General features: G+C 32.5%; 4 protein-coding genes across 13 annotated transcripts; 1 reads left to right on the forward strand and 3 right to left on the reverse strand.

Moving 5' to 3' along the window:
• The first annotated feature begins 438 nt into the window (after positions 1-438).
• LOC123227804 (monocopper oxidase-like protein SKU5) lies at positions 439-4,243 on the forward strand. Its single transcript, XM_044652932.1, has 10 exons — positions 439-591; positions 697-806; positions 1,771-2,041; positions 2,118-2,247; positions 2,311-2,671; positions 2,748-3,116; positions 3,197-3,275; positions 3,354-3,531; positions 3,965-4,076; positions 4,186-4,243. Exons 1-10 carry the CDS (start codon positions 439-441, stop codon positions 4,241-4,243), a joined length of 1,821 nt encoding a protein of 606 aa, XP_044508867.1.
• Positions 4,244-6,263: 2,020 nt separating this feature from the next.
• On the reverse strand, positions 6,264-7,329 carry LOC123228397 (zinc finger protein ZAT5-like). Its single transcript, XM_044653792.1, has one exon. It carries the CDS (start codon positions 7,304-7,306, stop codon positions 6,425-6,427), a length of 882 nt encoding a protein of 293 aa, XP_044509727.1. The 5' UTR covers positions 7,307-7,329; the 3' UTR covers positions 6,264-6,424.
• A 4,038-nt stretch (positions 7,330-11,367) lies between these two features.
• Positions 11,368-12,453, reverse strand: LOC123228312. The gene is made up of 2 exons (XM_044653666.1): positions 12,104-12,453; positions 11,368-12,015 (listed from the first exon to the last, which is right to left on the reverse strand). The coding sequence occupies exons 1-2, from the start codon at positions 12,152-12,154 to the stop codon at positions 11,449-11,451; spliced, it is 618 nt and encodes a 205-aa protein (XP_044509601.1). The 5' UTR covers positions 12,155-12,453; the 3' UTR covers positions 11,368-11,448.
• Positions 12,454-15,037: 2,584 nt separating this feature from the next.
• On the reverse strand, positions 15,038-18,331 carry LOC123227114 (SHUGOSHIN 2-like). 10 transcript variants are annotated; one of them, XM_044651780.1, is made up of 13 exons: positions 18,099-18,329; positions 17,346-17,521; positions 17,193-17,230; positions 16,975-17,083; positions 16,856-16,897; positions 16,700-16,768; positions 16,562-16,603; positions 16,375-16,471; positions 16,239-16,290; positions 16,053-16,115; positions 15,819-15,878; positions 15,356-15,653; positions 15,038-15,227 (listed from the first exon to the last, which is right to left on the reverse strand). In XM_044651780.1, the coding sequence occupies exons 1-12, from the start codon at positions 18,145-18,147 to the stop codon at positions 15,359-15,361; spliced, it is 1,092 nt and encodes a 363-aa protein (XP_044507715.1). In that variant the 5' UTR covers positions 18,148-18,329; the 3' UTR covers positions 15,038-15,227; positions 15,356-15,358. The 10 variants fall into 10 exon arrangements, with proteins under 10 accessions (XP_044507715.1, XP_044507717.1, XP_044507716.1 ...); XM_044651782.1 differs by having other exon boundaries at positions 15,038-15,650; positions 18,099-18,331; XM_044651781.1 differs by having other exon boundaries at positions 15,038-15,653; positions 16,378-16,471.
• Between the last annotated feature and the right edge of the window lie 3,515 nt (positions 18,332-21,846).

Genomic DNA, 21,846 nt, shown 5'->3' on the forward strand with positions numbered 1-21,846 from the left:
AATTGTAGTACATTTATTATATAATAAAGTTTATTTAAAGGGTTTTTGTTTTTTTTTGGGTAAGAAAGAATAAACAATTCATCATATTTTACACTTCATATTCTGAGTTATAAGAATAATTGATTAGTTCATCAAATTTCTACTTTCTTTGAAAAATATGTTGATGTAATTTATGGGTCGTCTTCAAAAGGATGGCGTTCCCATTATTGAACTGTACATAATTAGTCGTTCCTAAGCTTGCAAAGCTTATTTCAATGGATTTTTCTTTCTTAGTGACATTGCATTTCTAAGTTTTTTTCTCTTCATCTTTATCCACATGGCTCTTCCTGCTAGTTTTGGAGCTGTTTCATTTTTGTCTTCATGTACTTGAACATAATAGAGACTTCAGAGTTATATATAATAATGTTTGCTAAAAGCCACCGCAAAAGCTCCAAGCAAATGGCAGTTTTCGGCGGCAACCGTCCTTGGCTAATTATCTTTGCCTTCCTATTCGGCCTAACGCTGGTGAGAATCGCAAATGGCGAGAACATTTTCCTCGAGTGGCATGTTGCAATTGACTCGAGTATTAAACCGGCTTTAGCTGACCAGCCGGTGAGTTTTGATAATCTGATAACATTATTTCCGGTTTCTTATGTTGGGACTGAAAATTTTGCAGTTGTGATATTTGAATGAATGTTTGTATTGTTTTGTTGACAGGTTATTACTATTAATGGGAAGTTTCCAGGGCCTCTTATCAATGCCACAACCAACGATGTTGTTCAGGTCAATGTGTTTAACAACATGGATGAGCCTCTACTTTTTACTTGGTATGTCTCCCTCTAGTTGCAGTCATAGAGAAGTATATATGAAGCAAAACGGGAAATTTTCTACTTGCTAATCAAACTATTGCTCACATCTAAAGCTAAATTTTTCACTTGCTCTTCTAGTTGAATCACAAATTGAGATTTGTGTGTTAGGATCATTTGGTAGTAACTGCCTGATCTTGGCTGGTCATGAATTCGAGTCCCTTAAAGAAAGTATGCCTGTGCAGGTAGGTTTCAAGGGAATTGTTGGCTAGATGGGCCAAGTCCGTAAGATTTATTTAATATAAATTAAATAAAATCATACCATCTTAATTTCAAGATTTACGTATAAGTTATAAAATATTGAATTAAAAATTTTTAAGATTATAGGAACACCTACAACGTCTCCATGTAATTTGAATCTGTAAAGCCCTGAAATTACATATATCAGAATGATTAATCTTTCATTCCTAAAACCTCTATAAATGATAACTTTTAATAGATAAAGTTATATTTTAAGAGTTTCATAAAGGGGACTTTCTCAAAATTTTAATAAAACTTAAAAACTATACTAGTATTATCTACCTAGATTATAAATGTTCACTTTATTAGGTTTATCTTTATTAATTATTTAAGTACATTTGTAAATTATCATTGAATTATTCAATTATTTAATTTTATTTAAACTAAAATCATAATTAATGTTATTTTACATCCGAAAATTTTCTAGTCATAAGCGTAAACCTATGGTTTGGTAACCTTCTGTTAATAATCATAGCTTTTGGTCAAGTGATAAACATTTAATCTTGACATAGTAGCTTGTCATTGTTTAGATTCAAGGTTACCTAGTCTTGTACTTAAAAAATTTTGAGAAATGTTTTTAGTCCAAAAAAGAGCTACATTGGGTTCATCCTCTATGAGGTTTTCAGGAAAATATCAGAACATCCTGAACAAGAATTTGCTTGCTTATTAAGGATGAATGTTACAGGAATGGCATACAACAGAGGCTAAACTCATGGCAGGATGGAGTTTCAGGAACAAACTGTGCAATTCAGCCTGGATCAAATTGGACTTATGTGTTTCAGACGAAGGATCAAATTGGGAGCTTCTTTTACTTCCCCTCTGTCAATTTCCAAAAAGCTGGAGGAGGGTTCGGTCCATTTCGGGTCAATAATCGGGTTGTCATCCTCGTACCTTTCCCAAAACCTGAGGCAGAATTTGATCTTCTTATTGGTGATTGGTACAACAGAAGTTACAAGGTAAATGAAGAAAAATATGTTGATTATACGAGAGTTTTAAGATCCTGGGAAGCCTTATGGAAGTTTAATTGCTCAGGAAGTTAGGTCTCTGATGAACGATGAACTTTGGGCTTACCATAACCGACCTAATGTGATGCTAATGAATGGAAAAGGCTCTTATTTGGATCCAAATTCGACACAGCACGAGTCTTTCACCGTTACAACTGGTATAATAAGAACTTCCATATAACTAAAATTGGAAAACAATTTACTGATGAAATGTTTTGCAGGAAAAACGTATCGATTCAGGATATCAAACGTGGGGACAGCCTGGAGTTTCAATTTCAGGATTCAAAATCATGGAATGGTTTTGGTTGAAACAGAAGGATCATACACTGAACAGATAACCCTGGATTCTCTTGATGTGCACGTTGGCCAGTCTTACTCTGTTCTAGTTACAGCAGATCAAGCTCCGGCCGATTATTACATTGTGGCAAGTCCGAAAATGTCAAATCCCTCTGGAAACAACAGCCTCATTGGTGTAGCAGTGCTTCATTATGATACTTCCACGACTCCTGCAACAGGCCCTCTACCTGGAAAACCTGATCCATTTGATATAAATTTCTCCCGGGATCAAGCTAAGTCCATCAGGTAGCTTCAATCCTACAGGAATTTGCATAGCATTTAAAACAAGTTATAAATTTTAACTACATTTTTACAAAATCAGGTGGAACCTAACCACGGGAGCTGCAAGGCCAAATCCCCAGGGAACCTTCAACGTATCAAATGTGACACTATCTCAGACTTTTATTCTCCGGGGTTCTAGCTCTTTCATCGATGGCACACCTCTCTACACAGTCAACAATGTCTCTTACCTTACACCAGACACTCCCTTAAAACTAGCAGATCAATTTGCCAATGGCTCTGGAGTTTACGAACTCGACAAATTCCCCGTTAACTCCTCTGTTCTTGATCCTGTACGCGGGGTTTTTGTTGCCACTGGAATCCATAAAGGTTGGATAGAAATTGTGTTCAAGAATGAATTACAAGTGATTGATTCCTGGCACTTGGATGGTTTCGGATTTTATGTTGTCGGGTGAGTGTACATCAATACACCCGTCAGGATTCTCTCCTTATTCGAGTTTGAACTGATTGAACTTAATGTTTGAGTTTTAGATTTGGGGATGGAGAGTGGAGATCTGATTTTCGTTCTAGTTACAATACTTATAATCCTGTGGTTCGATCCACCACCCAGGTGAAATTCTGATATGTTAATATTTTGATAATATTTTTGTACATGAAGCTACAACTCTTCCTGATGTTACATTTTCAGGTTTATCCTGGAGGATGGACTGCTGTTTATGCTTTTCTGGACAATCCTGGAATGTGGAATTTGAGATCGCAAATCCTGAAGCATTGGTATCTGGGTCAAGAACTCTACTTGAGAGTTTATGATCCTGATCCTAACCCAGCAAAGGAACGGCCTCCTCCGGAAAATCTCATTTTCTGTGGTTTGCGTTACATTTCTTTATTCTTTCCATAATAGTAGGAGGATTATGATAGTTTATGTTGAAAATTTAATTTCCGTGTCATATGATAAACTTTTAAGAAAATAAACTAACAAAAAATTTTAAATAACACGTTATTATTTTAAAAAATATCACAAATATTTTCAAAACTTTAAAATTTTTTATATATACCTCTATTATTTCATTATTTTCTTTAAAATAATATATCAATCCGTATTAGTAATATATATCGTATCATATAATACATTTATTAATTATATTAATTTAATACACTTCATAATACGTATAATTTTTTACATATATTATATTGTATGATACATACCATATATCATATGTATGAAAGTAATAATCAAGATTCAGGAAAGGACATGGAAATTTTGATGGATTTTCAGATTTTTTTTGTTTTAATTTCCAGGAAAATTTGAGCCTCCGCCTCCGCCTCCACCAGGACCATCAGGGCCATCTGCAAGTCCTCCACCCAGGGCTTCGCCTCCCGGAAATAGTGCACCACCTCAACAAAAATTGTGGTAATCACAAAAGATTCTTCTATGCCGCAAGAGCTGCAAATGCAATTATTTATTTATTTATTTGATCAGGAATTAGTGTTTTCTAAGTTAATCCTTTACCTGTTTGTAGGTTTCTTCATACATTGGCTATCTACGCCGTCACACTTCTGATCATTTGCCAGCCGTAAAAGTTCATTCTGATCTTTCATTTGATTCGTTAACAAATTGGAAATTATTGAAAAATTGAGTACTTTTTATAATTTTCTCAATAAAAAATCATGATCTTATGAACAATATTATAATTCCATTAGCTTAAATTTGATTAACTCTTAAATAAAATAATAATCACTTGTTTATCTCTTATAATTCAAGTAAACCCTCTCAAGATGGCGTATAAAAATATCCCAAGAACTAATAAAAAATTGAGTCAAACTATATAATATACTTGTAAAAAATATTATATAATTTAAGCTGAGTATTTGGACTGAGTCTGTAATTAGTTTATCATAAACTAAACCTTGCAAGAAATTGACCAAATTCCTAAATTAACAATGCTTCTCAACACTTATCCGTAACCTCACAATTTGCGTAGCTGAAATTAGCATTAATCCACCATTCACACTCAATGGCTCACCAATTTTAACTTAAGAACAGCTAATTTTGCTTTTAAATTTGCCATAATGCTTGTACAAGGACTAGGTATTTCTAGGCTCTTTTTTTTTTTATTTTCTTTGATCTAACTTTAAATTGGGTATTACTATTATCCTCAAGAGCAATATTATAACCACGTACATAGATAATATGTTATCATATGATTGAGTACTATTTTATTTTTACTTCTGAAACATCCAATCACATGATGATACATCAACTGTGTATCAAAAATTTGTGTCTGTAGTTTTATTGTATCACCAACTATTGTTTTCTCTCAACTCTTCTAACTGGTTTTAATAGTTTTATTAATTTGTTGGCAACCTTCTGTAAAAAGATTTATTAGCTAGTCCTTAGTATTAACCAAGTTCAGCTCTTATTTAATAAAAACTGAATCTAAACTTTGTGTTCTCTGAATTTCAGATGACTAGTCTAACTAGAATTAAAATTATATATATGGAGAGGGCATATGAGTTATCTACTATTTAGTGTTATACTTTCCCCTTCATTTTCTTCTGTAATTTGGCCTCGATGATGTCAAATGAGTTATCTAAGTGACATGCCAGATAATTGGACTCAAAACTGCCCATTCACTACTCCAAAAAGCCCTAACCAAAATCTTCAGTCCAATCCACAACCAAGCTCTCATTTATATATATGATTAACACCTTTAAAATGTAAAAGCTAGTGAAACTAACAGATGTATGGCTCTGATATCAATTAACAACCAACCATAATTCCTTCAAAATCTAATAATAGTTGTGGGTTTCTACATCACCAAGCAGTGGACAATATTCCCAATAACTAACAAAGAGGTGGACAAAGGAAAATAGTGACGATAGTAATATTATATATATCCAGTTATAAGTATTTAATCAAATATTTAAATAATATAATTAAATATTATTTTATTTTTATATCATTCAATTATATGATAATATATAATTGAGGTATTATTAGTGACTCAAACCTGTGTACAGATTTATTGTAGTATTTTTGCTAATTAAGGGGTTTAAGATAAGAAATGAATTCATATCAAATAGAAAAACCAATCACTTAGTGCCCTTACTCTTGTCATTAACACACACAAAATAAACAAGATTCACAATCTTGGATAAAATGGGTATCTCGAAGGAATTTGGACTCATTAAATGATATATTCGTTTGCCCGAACAGAATGGTGTCCAAGGAGAGCAAAATCCCAATTCATATGTAATTTTTTGACTTAATTATCAGCTAAATAAAAAAATGTATTAATTATATGTAAGTGAATTACAATGAAATTAAGCTTAACCACAGAGAGTTTTTGGCTTAATTCCTGGCGGTGAAAATTTCAAGCCATATTCTCTCTCTCTCTCTCCATCTAAGTGTGTTACACATTTCTTCTTCCTCTTCTTCCCACTGAGAAAGAAGAAAAACCCTTTGAAAAAAAAAAGAAAAATGAAAAGAAGATGGCTAAGCTTGCAACTTTCATGAACAGTAAACTGACTTCTTACTAAGAAATTTATACATTTAATGCTCTAAATTTACGAGAATTTCAAGCAAATTACAGAAGAATGAAAATAATTAATCTTGTAATATTTTCCACCAGTAAAAGAATGAAACAATTTTTGTATGAATCAACACGAAATTTATCTTTGAATCATCGAGATGAATATCAACTTCCCCAGAAGTTATAAAAGGGAAAAAAAGAAGAAAGAAATTAAAAGACCTCTTGTTTAGTAGTGACAATCCACCAAAGTGGGGGCGGCAGAGAAGACAAGAGATGATTTTTGTTGTTGTTGTTGTTGTTGCTGCTGCTGCTGCGGTGGTTGCTTTGAAGAAAAGGGTAATTTTGATTCCCGGAGATCGTCTTCCGGCGCCGGAAGGTTAAGATCCAACTGTAACATCATTACATTTCTCGGCTTCTTAATTATCTGATCTTCCGCTTCCAAGGTTGTCGGCGTCAATGACAAAGCGGGGTTTGTTCCAATCGGTGGCCGGTGGCGCCGCATGTGCCCGCCCAAAGCTTGTCCCGAAGTGAACTCCGCGCCACAAATGGAGCATTCATGAACCTTACTATTCTGATTCTTGCTATACAAATTGCTGTTCAATTGGAGAGAAAGAGAAGATAAATTTCGGAAATTTCCCTCTTCTTCGTGATCATTCATCGTCCCCTTCGGTTTCTTATGACTTGCTCGATGGCCTCCGAGAGCTTGAAAAGACGGAAAAGTTCTGTTGCAAGTCTTGCACTCGTAAACATAGTAACCCGCTTTGCCGGTGCCTGAAGACGGAGCTTCAAGAAATCTCCTGCTATTAAATTTATTCTGTAATTGCCCCATCTCTTCGTGATGATGATGAAGACGACGATCATCATCATTATTATTTCCTACTTGTTGTTGTTGAGCCAGAAGAATAAGACAATTGGCCATGTCTTCGTCTTCCTCGGTGCTATCTAAGTAATCACCATCAAACCCAGTAGCAATATGATCAACCCCAGTTGAAACAACAAACGGAATCGGAGATTGAGGCCGTTGGCGCTTGGTTCTCTTTCCTTTAACAACATGGGCAGCGGCAGAAAGTGCTTCCTCTTGAGTTGCAGTTGCAGATTCTTCTTCCATAATGGTAAGTTAAGGAGGAAGTAAGAAAGAGAGTAGGGTTAGAACATATATTTATATGAAGAAACGAAGAAGAAATGGTGAATTTATGAGAAGAGATAAATGGAGTCAAAAGGGCACCCAATAGAAGAGTAAAATTTAGAGTTTGGTTGGCTTCAACAAAATAAGAAGACCAAAATTAAACAAACAAAATTGTAACCGAAAAAAAAATTGTCTAAAATTAAAGAGATTAGAGTGAAACATTTGAGGAGGGTGTTAAAATAAAGTCCGTTTCACACTCTCTTTCTCACACTTTGCCAACGCACTTCACCATGTACATTAAAAAATAAATATTTCCTCCATTTATTATTAGTTCAATTGAATTTATTGTGACTGGAGAATAAGCATTAATTTATTTTAAAAATAAAAGCAGCATATTTAGTAACAGTAGCGTATGGAAATTACAGTCAAGTAATGTTGAAGAAAAGAATTGAAAGATAGAAATACAGTGGAAACAAATTAAGCAAGTGACAGAAATGAAAACAGGAGAGACTTGGGAGGATTCAAAGGAAAGAAAAGCATAACTTTGCTCCTAAAGATAGCTTGAGTGATAAAAGGGTGTGATGCAATGTATGAGAATTTGGGTTTAAGTTTCTGATAACATATCAAGATTATACGTGTGGATTAATCTGGTCAATTGATTATGTTATCAGTCATTGAATTCAAAGTTTTATTTATTCGATTTGATTGATTTAGTTCTTAAGAGAAGATCCAATTCAAATGGCATAACTTTCTCTCGATGATGATGATCTATATTAGTGATTTGTGATTGAAGAGATGATTGGATGGCAAGGCTGGATCTCTCATGCTTCCATCACTTGCCATTCCATGCATTTCTTCATCCTTTATGTATGTAGTCATACTTTAGTTGATAGCTAATAAGTTTATATTTTATATATATATATATATATATATATGAGTTTACTTGTAAAAAATGTTGGGTGTCTTAAATTTTGCAGCAAAAAAAAAATATATATAACACCAAAGTATACGAGACCCACCATTAAGAGGAGGGTTAAGGAGGGCAAGTCCTTATCCTTGGCTTCAAGTTTTGATAAAGAATAGAATCCCTTCATTCATGCATGGGATGCCTTAGCCCTCCTCTTCTAGCTAACCTTACACTTGGATTTTATAAAACCCCCATTAATTACAGAAGGTTCCGAAATAAAACTTTATATATTCAAAGTGTGATTTGTCTGAAGAAAACAAGAATAATAATTAAGAAAGAAAGAAAGAAAGAAAGTGTGGGGGAAGAGAAAACCAGTAGGTAGAAGAAGAACACGGACCATTGAAAAGTTAAATAATATTAAGTAATGGACGGAGACGATGATAAAATTTGTATTTTCAGTTCACAAGTCAAGTCATCAACCGGAGGGAAAGGGAAGATTCGGTAGCTTCAGAGCCACTCAATTTAAGCAAGCAACACGCTGCAACTAAGCAAAGCAAAGCAACGTCCCAAAGCTTCTTAAAATTATTCTCCATTTTTATTTCTTTTGTTATTATAATACTCAACTCAGCTGCTCTGACATATGCCGTAAGCAAGAGTCACAGCCTGCTACTATCCAAATCGTCTTCACCAAGCAAGGGAAAGCTTATTTCTTTTTAATATTTTTAAACAGTTGGCTACGTTGAAACCACGAAGTTTAGTGACACTCAGCATCAATCAAGCGTCTCAGTTTTACCACCTCCAACGAAGCTGCTGGAAAAAAGATTGTCGCCAGAAAGAGTTATCACTGAAATCTTAGGGGAAAATGATAACACTAACTCTAAAAATTAAAAAATTGATGGGTGTTTGTGTTTTTCAAAATTAATGTGTGAGAATTTGAAAAAATATTAATCTTTGGTGGGAATAAATCCTTTGGCCTATTTTTAAACCGTTAGTTACATTTATGGGCGAAACGACGAAGTTTAGTGACACTCAGCATCAATCAAACATCTCAGTTCTACCATCTGTGAAGTAGGCCAAAAAATTTGAGTCCTAACCACAAAAACAGCTAACTATCTTTTCAAACACCATCTATTGTCTAGCAAGTGTTAACTTCAAGGGAGACAAATTTTTTTGTTTGTCCGACTCCAATCCATAATTTTTCATACCAATTTTGAATTGTAAGAGTAATGTTATAAATATCAAGTGAGTTTTTCAAAATTATTATTTTAAATGATGTATTATAATATAGTTTTTAATTTATATAAGAAATTTAAGATAATTTTTATTAGGCTAAAAGACTTATTCTCATCTAAGGTTTATTGAATTCTTAAACCGGTATTCGTTAAATATTGAAATCCTAAACTTTCACCCGTAAGCCATTAAAAATAACAGAATTAGTTAGTTTTAGAGGATAAAATTGTTATTTTTTCAGTAATATATTAAAAATAATAAAACTTTATCTCATTTTTTCTTTTGGTTTAAAAAACTAACAATTTTTTTCATTATTAAGTTTTTAAAAAAATACATTTTCCCTTCTAAGGTTTCATTTTCAACCTATCCTTTTTTGGCAACCAAAATCTGACCATGACATCCCTTTCTCTGCCACCGGCGATTTCCAACCCTCCCTTGTTAGTTTCCCTCTAGCATTTCTATCTAATAGTTTGTATGGAGAAAGGGAAGAAGAGGGATTCCATTGTTGGAGGAATTTTGCTGGAGAAATAAAAACCTAGTAGGGGGAAAATGTAACTTTTTAAAATTTAGTTGTGGAAAAATTATTAATTTTTTAAATCAAAGGAGAAATTGATAAGATTTTATTATTTTTAATAAATTACTGGTTAATTATGATTATATCCCTAAAATAAATTAACTAATTTAGTTAATTTTAACAAACCAAAGATAGGAATTTGGGTTTTTAATACTTAACGGGTATTAGTTTGGGAGTTCAACAAACCTTGGGTAGAAATAGGTCTTTTGGCCTTCTTATTATTACTTCATTTTAATATATCAAAAAATATGATAATACCCTACAAATGCTGCTTAAAAATTCCAAATTCATTGTAATTTTCAACTATGCTAATTTCGTAAAGTGGGTTGAACAGATTTGATACCTTTTTCGGCCAAAATTGTCTTTGCAAATCAATTAAAATGAGACAACCCTGATTGGGTAAGTAAATAGGAAGACTAAATTTCCCAATAATTTGGTTCTAAGACCACTCACTTCTCTTCCAAGTCAAGCCACTACTTCATGTCTGTCACTGCCAATGCCTAAACCATATTTAAAATTTTAATTTAAAAAGATTTTTTATTAAATAATTATTTTACCTTTACTCTTAATTAAAAGTTTTAACATAACTTAATAAGTGAAAATCTAAGAATTCACTAAACGTTCGGCAAAAATAAGCTTTTTGGCCTAAAATAACCCATTATTTTCATTAAAAAAAACGTATCAATCCTCATCAGGCGTTGAAAATACACCAAAACCAATCACATTATCTATTCTATGCTTCAAAATCAAAGAAATCATGCCATATAAATTATTTATTCATGTGTTTACTTGTGTAAATTAACTTGTGACGTAAAACACATGAACTCTGCCCAACGTCCACGCGTCAAAAGGAGAAGACCAGAGAGTTCTGTGCGTCAAGAAAATGAGCTGTATGCAGTTTTTAAATTAAAGCGTCTTTAACGGAGTCAACGGTGAAGCTCTCAACTTTGTGGGAGATATTTCTGTACCAACACTACAATTACACGAATGGGGAGATGACCCGTAACAATGTTGTTGACCTAAGAACCTAAGATCTCCAAAAAAGCACAATTGCCGTGTGGGACCTCACCGGTGAATATTGCGCTCACTGCCATGTGCCACCGATCAAATCAATTCAATTGAACAAACTTGTTCTAAATTAATTGCGTCTTCTGATGATCAATTTGAAGTGAGTTTGGGAATGGGAACAAATTGATGGTCAGTTACGATGGTGAAATGGAATTAAAGTTTTAATCTTTAATGGCAGACATGCACTCACCAAATTTTAAGTATGGAAATTCCAATGCTTTGTGGAAAAAGAATTCTTCAACTCCATTTCATTTTAGACACATATTAACATTAATCATGTATAATTGAAAGGATTGTTAATCCTAAGTATGAAAATTAATTAACGGGATAATTGCAGGATTTTGGTTAATTAATGGGGACAACTTTTTGATACTTGGGGGCAGAATCAAACCCCAACTCACTGAATTCGATGCCCCTTTTCTTGCGTGAAAAATCCGCTGTTGGATTCATGACAGCGCCGTTGTGGTGTCCAAAGCGAGGAGAAGGAGACGAACTGATCGCGAACGCCACCGGAGGTATTTCAATGAAGTCGAGCTGCGGAGGAGGATGCTGCCACTGAGGGAGAGGCCCCGCTAAGAGAAGATTCTGCAGAAGCGGCCCGGCTTCTATTACTGCCTTCAATAATTTGCCCTTCTTGGGCAATGGCCTCTTCACCGCCAAATTCAAGGGCAATTCTGATTTCATCGAATTTGTAATCGGCTGTTGCTTTTGAAGTTGCTGTTGCAGGAAGTGTTTCTCCAGCAGCAGCTTCTGGGATTGCGTTTGCGCTTCATTTCTCTCTTTGATAGTCTTATTTAAAGCATCTTTGACATGGATGAGCTCAACTTCTCGCCTTTCAATTTCCTCCTTAGCTGATAAAATGGCTGCCTCCAGCTCCCATGAACTGTAAAAATGCCTTAACTCTTCAATCCCCTGCCAACAAAATGGAAAATTTCAAAAACCCTTTACTTAAAAATGAAGACAGAATGGAAAATCGAAATGAAAACAATGGAGAATTTACCTCTTCTTGATAGCAATATTTCCAGCCAAGAAGGCCGCACTCTTCTTCCATCTCTTGTAGAGGTATTTTTCTCTTCTTTTTTTTCTAAACCAAATGTGGGGGGATGGAGTTTTAGTGGTTAATGATTCAACTTCTAACAAGTAGAGTATTTAAGCAATTGGGTTTTCTGTTTACTTTCTTTCTGAGTCTTTTTTTTCATTTTGCCTTTGTTCTGTCTTTCATATTCATCACGGGACATGAGGTTGGACCAAAACAAGTAAGGCCAAAAAGAATGTAGTAAAGGCCAAAATTTCATGGGACCAAGAAGTGTGAAGGCCTGCAGAACATGTGAAATCAGCAGCTGAAGTTGGAAACTAGGAAAAATCTTGCCTCCACTCAACACCACCTTCCTACAGGTTACTCTGAGCATGTGTTTGCACGTGCAAATGTAAGAAGTTGAAATTTTTAACATGTTAAATGTTTTTATTGTAATTATCCTCTCTAATTGAATAAAAGAAATCAGTATTTAACCCTAAACTCTAAACCTTTAATAATTTTTTTTTCAATATTGGTTCCAATTTACATGAACTAACTAACTAGTGTTATTAGAATAAAAAATGTGATCAATTAATTATAATACAAAATAATTAGAGTAAATAATTTGTTTGATTAGTCTAAGAAAAGGGTCATTTAGATAAGATTGATAACATATCATCTACAACCCTTTCATAGATTACTTCTTTTCCTTCAAAAATGTGACTTAGGTTTTCTTTTTGACTACTAAAAGGGAAAATGTTCTTGAAGATAACACAAAAGTGCATAGGAGCCTTTTTTTTATTTGATTGAGAGGGTAAAAATGGAATAATTTGATATGTTTAATATAAACTCCTCTGAAAAAATGCATGTTTTTTTTGGGTAGATGAAATCAACCATTTAGCACCAAAACACGATTGTCGGCTACCCTAAAAGCCCACAATTTAAGTATATTTTGTGGGCAGGAATAATGTTGTGCTAAATTTAAAATGAAAAACACATGCACAATTTTACGGGTAATATTATTTTTATATATAAATTAGATTTATAAATAATATATTATTATATAATTGAATATTATTTTATCTTTAATTAAAAATTACTTAATTATATGATAATATATTATTTGTGTATTAATTTTTTATAATACATATAGGTTTATTATTAGTCTCATGACCTATATTTATTCAAATGTAACTCTCTTACTATAAATATAAACAATAAGATTATATGTACATATTTTTTACACATAATTTAGATATATAAATGATATATTATTATATGATTTAATGATTTTAAATTAAAGATAAAATAATATTTATTTATATTATGATATATCTTCTGTGTATCTAAATTATATATAAAAATATATATACATAAATATTGCTCAAATATAAATAGTGTGTTGGGAAATAAGATAGACAAAATCATATAATCAAAAAAAAAAAAACAAGTTTAGTTTTTTTAATCATTTTGTAATAAATTATACTTGTATTAATAATTATCGACATCAAAAAAAAATAATTTTGATCGAATCACATTGCAATCATTTGTATTTTTTCTTTTTCGAATTCTTTATATTCTTATATTTAATTTTTTGCATTAACAGAGATAGTAAAATTAAAGACAGATTTGTTTGTTAAATAGGAGGGCCGTAATTATATATTATTTTTTTAACTGTTGAGAAGACGGTGGACGTAGACAATTAAAAGGGTGTTGGATTGGTTTGGATTGCTTTGATTCCATGCTGCGGCTGCATTGCCGTTTTATACGTGGGTCCATGGAAATCCACGTCTGATGCACGCCACGCTCACGTCACATTATGATGCACGCCACGCTTACATCACATATATACGTTTTTATGATAAACGTTTTTTATGCGGGTCTTTCGAGTGGTGCGATTACAGTTCGGCACATCATATGTTAGTATTATTTGTATTTTATAATTATGAAATCATCTTTTATACTTATTAAAAATATTATTGAATTCGATTTAAATAAATTTAAATCAAATTTATATTTTTAAATTAATTAAATTTAAGCTAAATCTTTGATTTGATTCAAATTCATTCTTTCACCTTATATCACGAAAACTCATGTTATTAGTAATTTTTTTAATAAAGATTCTTTTGTCCTTTTTTAAAATTTATTTGATATTCTAATAGTATTGTCTACCAAGCAATTGCCCCAAGCCCAATCCTAAACTATCATTTTAACTTTAAATTGAGTGTGAATTATTCTTTATTTGAATTTAATTTAATTCAAATTAATCTTTAATTAAATATAAGTATTTTTTGCCTTCATTATATAAAGGAGGGAAAATAACCGAACTTATTAATTTGTTTGGTTTTGGAAATATAAATTTTAGAGCTTAAAGTAGTGGTGAGTAAAATATCGGAATTGGAATCGGAATTATTGGATCCCCATTTTTTTTGTTTTAACTCCTACGAATAGGTTTTGACACCAATTTTTCGAAATCAATAGGTTTAAGGTCCGATTCTATTTTCAAACTTTTATGAATTGGAATTGATCCAGAATCTACTCCGAAGTTTGGATATTTTATTAGATACTTGATCCAACCTCTTTTTATAAAACCTCTTGAATCCAATTTTATGTATTTATTTTCCCATAATTTTGTTGCCCTCAATTACAGTTTTGGACAACATCAGTTTCTTAGATTTCGTCTTCTCTTTTAGCAGATTTACTGTTGATCCTTAAACTCATGGACAGCTGGTTACCAACAACAAAATTCCACAGCCCCTGGTAGGCCACCGAAGGGAAATAAACTACCATGGAAGCCACTGCAACACATGCTTGATGTATATGATAATTACAAGAAACTGTAACAAATACATTTATTTTATTAAATGTTCATGTCATTTTTTGAAAGAATTATATTGATAAAAAACAGAATTTGAGATAGACAATGCTGCATGAAGCAAATCTTTGCAGACAGACAGCTATTTTTTATAACAAGGAATCCTTATTTAAAGTAAAACTGTACAGAACATGGGAGCTGGATGGAGACAACAATTTTATCAGCTAAAATTTTCCATTTTTGATCATTTCTTGCTTGCCCTATCCATGGTTTACAAAGGAGAATACCTGCCAGCTAGAAGTAGACATTTTTACAAAGAATTAGCAACATGTACCCAAATGAGAAGGTTTATATAACGGATACAACAAAAACAACAATAACAAGGGAAACCAAATGTGCAATATGCAGTAGGGGAAATTTACTGCTCAGTTTTCCCGGCGCATTTTAACTTTGAGAGGAATTTCTTTGTAGGATTGCACCTTCTCAACTGCCTGCCGCAAGGGCCGTCCGGAAGATCTCCTCCTAGTCTCTTGAGATTGATCATTCTGGGCACTGTTTCCTTCTTGGTGCTCTTTTGGGACTGATAAGTCAGATGATGTGGGATCACTCTCATGTAGCAGTTTACCGCTCAGAGGGGAAACAGGAGATTTAGCATCATCTATCTCAAATATATTCTTAGTTGGTTTTGATGCAACAGATTTAATCCTAGCCGATTGCCTTCTGAAAAAAAAAAAAAAAAAAACAGAAAGACAATAATAATAAATTAACTTAAGACAAATTTAATTTTCTTTGTTGCTTAAAAATTTACATATTTTAAAGCAACCAAAAAATGAAAACATCACTTATAATTTCAAACTGCACAACAGGGCAAGAAACATGACAAACCTATTCTGAGTCAGTTCTAGTGCCATTTCTGGTTCTGGTGCTGGTTCTTCACGGTTAAACCTTGCAGAAAGCCATTTCAAACAAAGCTTGTCAAGAGAAGAAAAGGAAAACCACATAAACAAATTTAAAATTTCCATTTGTTCCACTAAATTTACCAGTCAATGTGATACCAATAATATATGTATCACTGAAAATTTAAATTGCATATAGAAACAGAAAACATGCATTACATACCTCCCCTCTGACGGGTCTGCCTCTTCAGATTTGAACCTAGCAGATTGCCTTCTCAAACAAAGCCTGTTATCAGAACATGAAATCAAATGTAAATTTCATCTGTTTATCTTAATTCAACTGAAAACTTTAAATAGATATTGTTATGGAATTGAAATTGCACTAAAAGTAAAACAAGCAGAGAAGAACCTCTTATTATCAACTTTATCTTGGACTGAATTAACAGTAGAAGAACCTGAAACTACATGCAAAATGTTAAGTGAAAAGGATTCTAGTATAGATAATAGTTCTGGAATTTAGAAAAGGAAGTATCTAGTAAACTTGCCACATTTATTTTTTGATTGTCGTCTCCTGTTTGTATTACAAGGTTTCTTGTCCTGCTCATCTGATTTGCTTCCCTCATCATGCTTATCTGCTCCTATCTTAAAAGAAATGGAAGAAAAGGTGTAAATAAAATAAGATATTTAATAAATAATGTGCTAGAAATTTTGCACATTGAATTTGCTAACTACCTGATTTCCAGAAGTGTGACATGTCAGTATATTTGCTTTATCCTGGGTGAAAAATAAGAATTTGTTACTAACTAATATAGTCTAATCTGATAAACTTGGTCACATTCAATCCATGGGAAAACTACTATGAGAAATCACCTCTAACACAAAGTTTCTTGCTTTATGTAGGGCGTTTACACATCCAAGCTCATGTTGAAGTAATCTTAACTGAAAATTTAACAGAGAGCAATATCAATGCACAGAAAACTATATGGCAAACAGCCCAAAAGCAAGAAATTTATGAAGAAAACATACCCTATCTTTACCCGAATTAAGTTCCTGCATTATCAAAGGAAACTATTATGCAAGATCGCCTGAGATGCTTAAAAACTAGGTAAAACAAGAAACTGAAAATCAGAAATAAGCAGAGGTACCGCCAATATTGAACTGTTTGCTTTGGCAAGTTGCAAATTCTGCTGCTGTGCTTTCTGCAAATTGATTCTCCTCTTCTGCAGCTCAATTCCATTTAATTCAATCAATTTACTGCCAATCAGAATTAAGGGGGTTAACCAACAAAGGAAAAAAGGTATTGAAATCACAACATTTACTGTGCTAACAAAGGAAAGCAAAATAAAATAGCCATAGAGGATACTTTCTTTCTGCTAGAATTTTCATCAGGGTCATATTTTCCTGTGGAGTAGATGAAGAATAAAACCCTAGTGAGCAAATGCAAAAGAAAGACATTCATAAGGTCGTGCATATACAAAAGAAAGCAAGAGAGAAGTCGAATCCTCTGACAATATACCTTGTGGAGCTGGTCAATGTACGCTTGAGCTGCAAGGAAGCCAGTTTGTTGTGGCTTTGCACCTTCATTTGAAAGCCTAGTCGGCTGCTGCATGTTGCTTATGTCAGCTAGTCTTTTCCTTGGCACACTTCCAACATTAGATCCCTTTGCCATCTTCTTAACCCTAGGTTTATCATCTAAACTTGCCCACAACAATTTCTCATCAAGTTACCGAATCCCATGAATAACATATGTTCAATATAGTACATTCTAACACAGTTTGGTTTCCTACAACACTGATGTAAACAATAAAAATTACTGAATTCAAAAAGTTTCCATCTCATAAGAATCTAACCCTAAAGCTCAATAAACACAATTTTCTTAATCCAAAAAGTTCCCATCTCATAAGAACCTAACCCTAAAATCCTCAAAGAATAACCTAATTTAGCTCCCAGTACAAAACCCAGCTAAAATTCAATCAAATACAGCTATATTTACCCACAACTAATAGGTATTCAACATCCATTTCTCTCCCTTCTTTCCCATTTTCTTATAAACCAACCAGAGTAAACAGTGCATTTCTAATGCGCAAATCTACATCATTCACATTTGAAAACAGTGATACAGCTAATTCTACAACACTGAAACCTAAAAGCATTTATCATACTAATTTCTCATCTGGAAAAAAAAGACGAACTTGAGGATAAAAATCTCAATCATTGGAGTCTTCTAAAAGATTAAAAGAAATAATTATAAGAATAAGAACGAAAGTACCTGCAATAGCGATAGGACTCTCGTCGGCGAGAAAGCTGAAACTATCCATAGCAGAGCCCCAGCTGAAAGTCGTCACTCACTCAAAAACTAGTCGATTTGAATGAAGAATTAAAGTGATGAATGAGAGGAAAATGTACAACGGTAAAGTGGTAAAAGGGCACGGAGGTTCGGACAACGGCTTTCCAAGCCAAACACCGAAGCTATTTCGAACTGTATCCGTTTTGGTCTTCATTTACTAAGGTTTAAGTAATGTCATACGCAATCATAATTTAGACCGTAAGATTATTATTTTATATTTGTTTTAAAAAATATCATTAATTATAAATAATTTAATAAATAATTAAAAACTAATTTAGTGACTCTTCAACAAGAAGCATTTAGACATTTGGTGCCAACCGGGTTTTTAATGGATTGATGATGGAAAAAATGGGCTTTATTTAACGTTTGGTCCATATTCAATGGGCTTCTCAATTATGTGAGAGGCCCAGAAATGAGGCTTTCTTTCCTAGTACCTATATTATTATATTAACTCTATTTTTATTTTATATCTAATAATTTAATAATAAGGAAGATATTGAGATGTGTATAAAGTGAAACAATTTTCATAGTCAAATACATATTTTTTAAATTATTGTGTATCTTATTTTTCTAAAATTAACAAATTATACATAAATCATGAAACAAACAATCTTATAAACAGGGGTGGATACAAACTGCATCAGCCCGAATACTTATTAGCTTAAGTTTAACTCGAATAGAAAATAATTTGGTTCAAAATTAGGTCTAACTTGAGTTTAGTTCAAATAAAAACTAGTTTAGTTTAGTTTTGTTCGAGTTCGATTTGATTTCATAACTTGAATAAATGATTCAAATTCGTAGTTTGATTTGATTTGAATTTATGACTCAGATTTATAACTTGAGTTTGTAGTCCATTAACAAAACGATATTGTTTTACTTAAATAATATTCAAAATTACTATTTGAGTCACGAATTTGAATTAAATCACCATGATTCAAATTGAATTACGCTATAAATTTAAATTATTGATTCGAGTTATAAACTCAAATTGAATCAAATCGAATACTTTTTAATTTAACTCTAAATTGATTTAAAAAATGAATTAAATCTTTTTACTTAGATTCAATTTAAATTTAAATTTTAATAAAATTGAGCCGACTTTTAAAATTGAGTTAGTTCAAATTATACTTACCCCTACGTATAAACACTCAGGAGGGGAAGGCAGGAATAAAATAATTGTGGGATCCATGTAGGTCATGGACAGATAGTCTTTCGGCTTTTTATAACCAAATTAGATAACAAAATAAATTTAATATAATTTTGGTGCTCATTCATGGCCCCATTTATCTAATCAATAGCTTTTTCTTTCTTTGTTGGTATCCAATCTTTATAGCCTCACGAAACCTCAAAAGGCTCCTCCCCATTTTCTTCATCACTTTGGGCCAACGTAGCGTTCCCACCCAAGATTTGATTTAATTTCAAAGTATCATTTTTTTATTTTTAAAAATTTTAATATCTATTTATACATTATTTTTTATTAAAAAAATCAATTAATATTAAAAATAAAATCATTATTTAATAAAAAAATTTATTAGATTTTCCCTTAGGTTTAAAAACTATCATTCTTTCTCCCTCTCCCTCTCCTCATCCCCCCCCCCCCCCCCCCCCCTTCCCATCCCATCCCATCCCAAGGTTTGAAAATTAAATATTTCCCTTTTAGAGTTTATTGTTTTGCTTTGTTGTTGCCCCTTCTTCAAATACCAGAGTCAACCAACCACAATACCGACGTTTCTCCCTCTCTCAAATAATGATGAATCATCAACTAATTAGAGGTGGGTCAACAATTCGTCGTCATTTGGGAGAGGAAGGAGCACCAGTATTGTGGTTGGTCGACTCTGATCATCAAAGGAGTAGCAATAAGATAAAATAACAAACCTTAGGTGTGAGGAGGGAAATGATAATTTTTTAAACTTATGAAAAAAATTTAATAAAATTTTAATTTTATAACATTTTTTATTAAATAATGATTTTATTTTTTATCTTAATTTATATTTTTAATTAAAATTAATTTATAAATAAATATTTTAATTTTTAAAAGTTTAAAAACGAGAATTTTGAGTTACAACAAACCGAGGGTGGGAATAAGTCTTTTGGCCTCTACTTTTTCCTATATATTGTCACGGGCCACAGATGCAAGCACGACAAGGGGCCATCGCAATGCAATCCGCGCAAGAGTGCCGCTAAGTGCCGCACCCGCACATGATTGACAATGGGACTGTGAGTCAGTCACAATATATTCTCAAATCTTTATTCAAGCCTTTTTATATCAATGTTACCTAATTTTTTAAGTATGTCAAAATTTTCAACCATTCTTGTGTTATTAATCTTTCACCAACAGAAGAATAAGCAAAAGCAGATGAAAAGGCTTATTTTGAATGATATAAGATAGAGACTCCAGCAACAAAAAATGTCTAGGTTTAAAATTTATCGAAGACGTATTAATATCAAAATTTTAATTTATTTAATCCAGTGATTATAAGACCAATGTCTACATCTTCCTCTTCCTTAGCCCTAGAGTGATTCTATAGGCACATCATTTTTCTCAACAAATGGCACTTCCCGTAACATAAAAACCAAAAAAAAAATCAAATTAGAATTCCAAACAATTAATTTCATTAAAGTAACCAAGTCACAATAGCAAGTCATTTCATTTGCCCTATTTGCTTCCGTTGGAGGCACATTGTTATTGCTCATTAAGGTTAGTCATTTAATCTTGCTAACCATCTTCTTGTAATTGGTCACAAATTAAACAAGCTTTTAGGCAAGACGAGGATGTGATTGAGCTTGATATTTTGAGGCTTTAGATACTGAAACTTTTTGGGATACTTCTTAATATCATCTCCACTATTAAAATCTAGCAAATCTCATTATAAAGATTGGTGTTGTAACAATTCCACAACAAACATCACCCTAATCACAACCAACAAATTTTCAATTTAGTCAACAACAAACTTTCCCTCCCGCGTTTCTTGATTTCATTAGGGAGAACATTGGAAATTTTTGGGGGTGTTGAGTTTAGCATTGTTAAGATTGAGAGAAATAGAGTTATTGATTAAGCTACAATTTGGGGATCTTGGGGGAAAGGGAGTGAGATTTCGACAACAATTTGGAAAGGTCAAATACTTTATTTGATAGAACATTAGAGATTTACAGAAATGTCATATCATGTTTAACGTCAATTTAGGGATTTGGATGAGAGGGGAGTAAATTTTCAACAATAATTTGGAAAAATTGAATATTTCATCTAGAAAAATGTTGGAGATTTTTTCAAAGTATCATGTTTGAATATTATTATGATTGAGAGAAATAGTATCAAATGGACTACGACAATAATTTCAAGATTTTAGGGAAAGGGTAGTGGGATTTTGACAAACAATTTATAAATATCGAATAATGATTATTATTTTCTGGTCACCCATTTATTTGTTTGTATAATATAAAGTATTTATCTTTTTATATAATAATTTTTATTAATAGAAGGAGATAATACCTAAATAAATAAAATTTTTAAATTTAGAAGATAAAAACTTGTTATTTCATCCAATATTGGGTGGAACATAGCCATTCGACCTTATAATTTGCCAAAAGCTATAGGAATGTGAAATTTTTGCTGTCCTCAAATTCTTCAATGAAAACAAAACTTTCTGAAATTCGAAAACTTGGAACAATA

This window comes from Mangifera indica, chromosome 10, assembly GCF_011075055.1.
Source record: "Mangifera indica cultivar Alphonso chromosome 10, CATAS_Mindica_2.1, whole genome shotgun sequence".
Classification (NCBI taxonomy): Eukaryota; Viridiplantae; Streptophyta; class Magnoliopsida; order Sapindales; family Anacardiaceae; genus Mangifera; species Mangifera indica.

Bases quoted from the DNA above. Each gene is read 5' to 3' on its own strand.
- LOC123227114 (XM_044651780.1), bottom strand. From the start codon at position 18,147: ATGGATAGTTTCAGCTTTCTCGCCGACGAGAGTCCTATCGCTATTGCA. The intron at 16,898-16,974 runs GTACCTCTGCTT...CTTGCATAATAG, and splicing joins CAAACAGTTCAATATTGGCG to TTTCCTTTGATAATGCAGGA. The intron at 16,291-16,374 runs GCAAGTTTACTA...TTTTGCATGTAG, and splicing joins ACAATCAAAAAATAAATGTG to TTTCAGGTTCTTCTACTGTT.
- LOC123228312 (XM_044653666.1), bottom strand. From the start codon at position 12,154: ATGGAAGAAGAGTGCGGCCTTCTTGGCTGGAAATATTGCTATCAAGAA. The intron at 12,016-12,103 runs GTAAATTCTCCA...TTTTGTTGGCAG, and splicing joins AATATTGCTATCAAGAAGAG to GGGATTGAAGAGTTAAGGCA.
- LOC123228397 (XM_044653792.1), bottom strand. From the start codon at position 7,306: ATGGAAGAAGAATCTGCAACTGCAACTCAAGAGGAAGCACTTTCTGCC.
- LOC123227804 (XM_044652932.1), top strand. From the start codon at position 439: ATGGCAGTTTTCGGCGGCAACCGTCCTTGGCTAATTATCTTTGCCTTC. The intron at 592-696 runs GTGAGTTTTGAT...TTTTGTTGACAG, and splicing joins CGGCTTTAGCTGACCAGCCG to GTTATTACTATTAATGGGAA. The intron at 807-1,770 runs GTATGTCTCCCT...TGAATGTTACAG, and splicing joins GAGCCTCTACTTTTTACTTG to GAATGGCATACAACAGAGGC.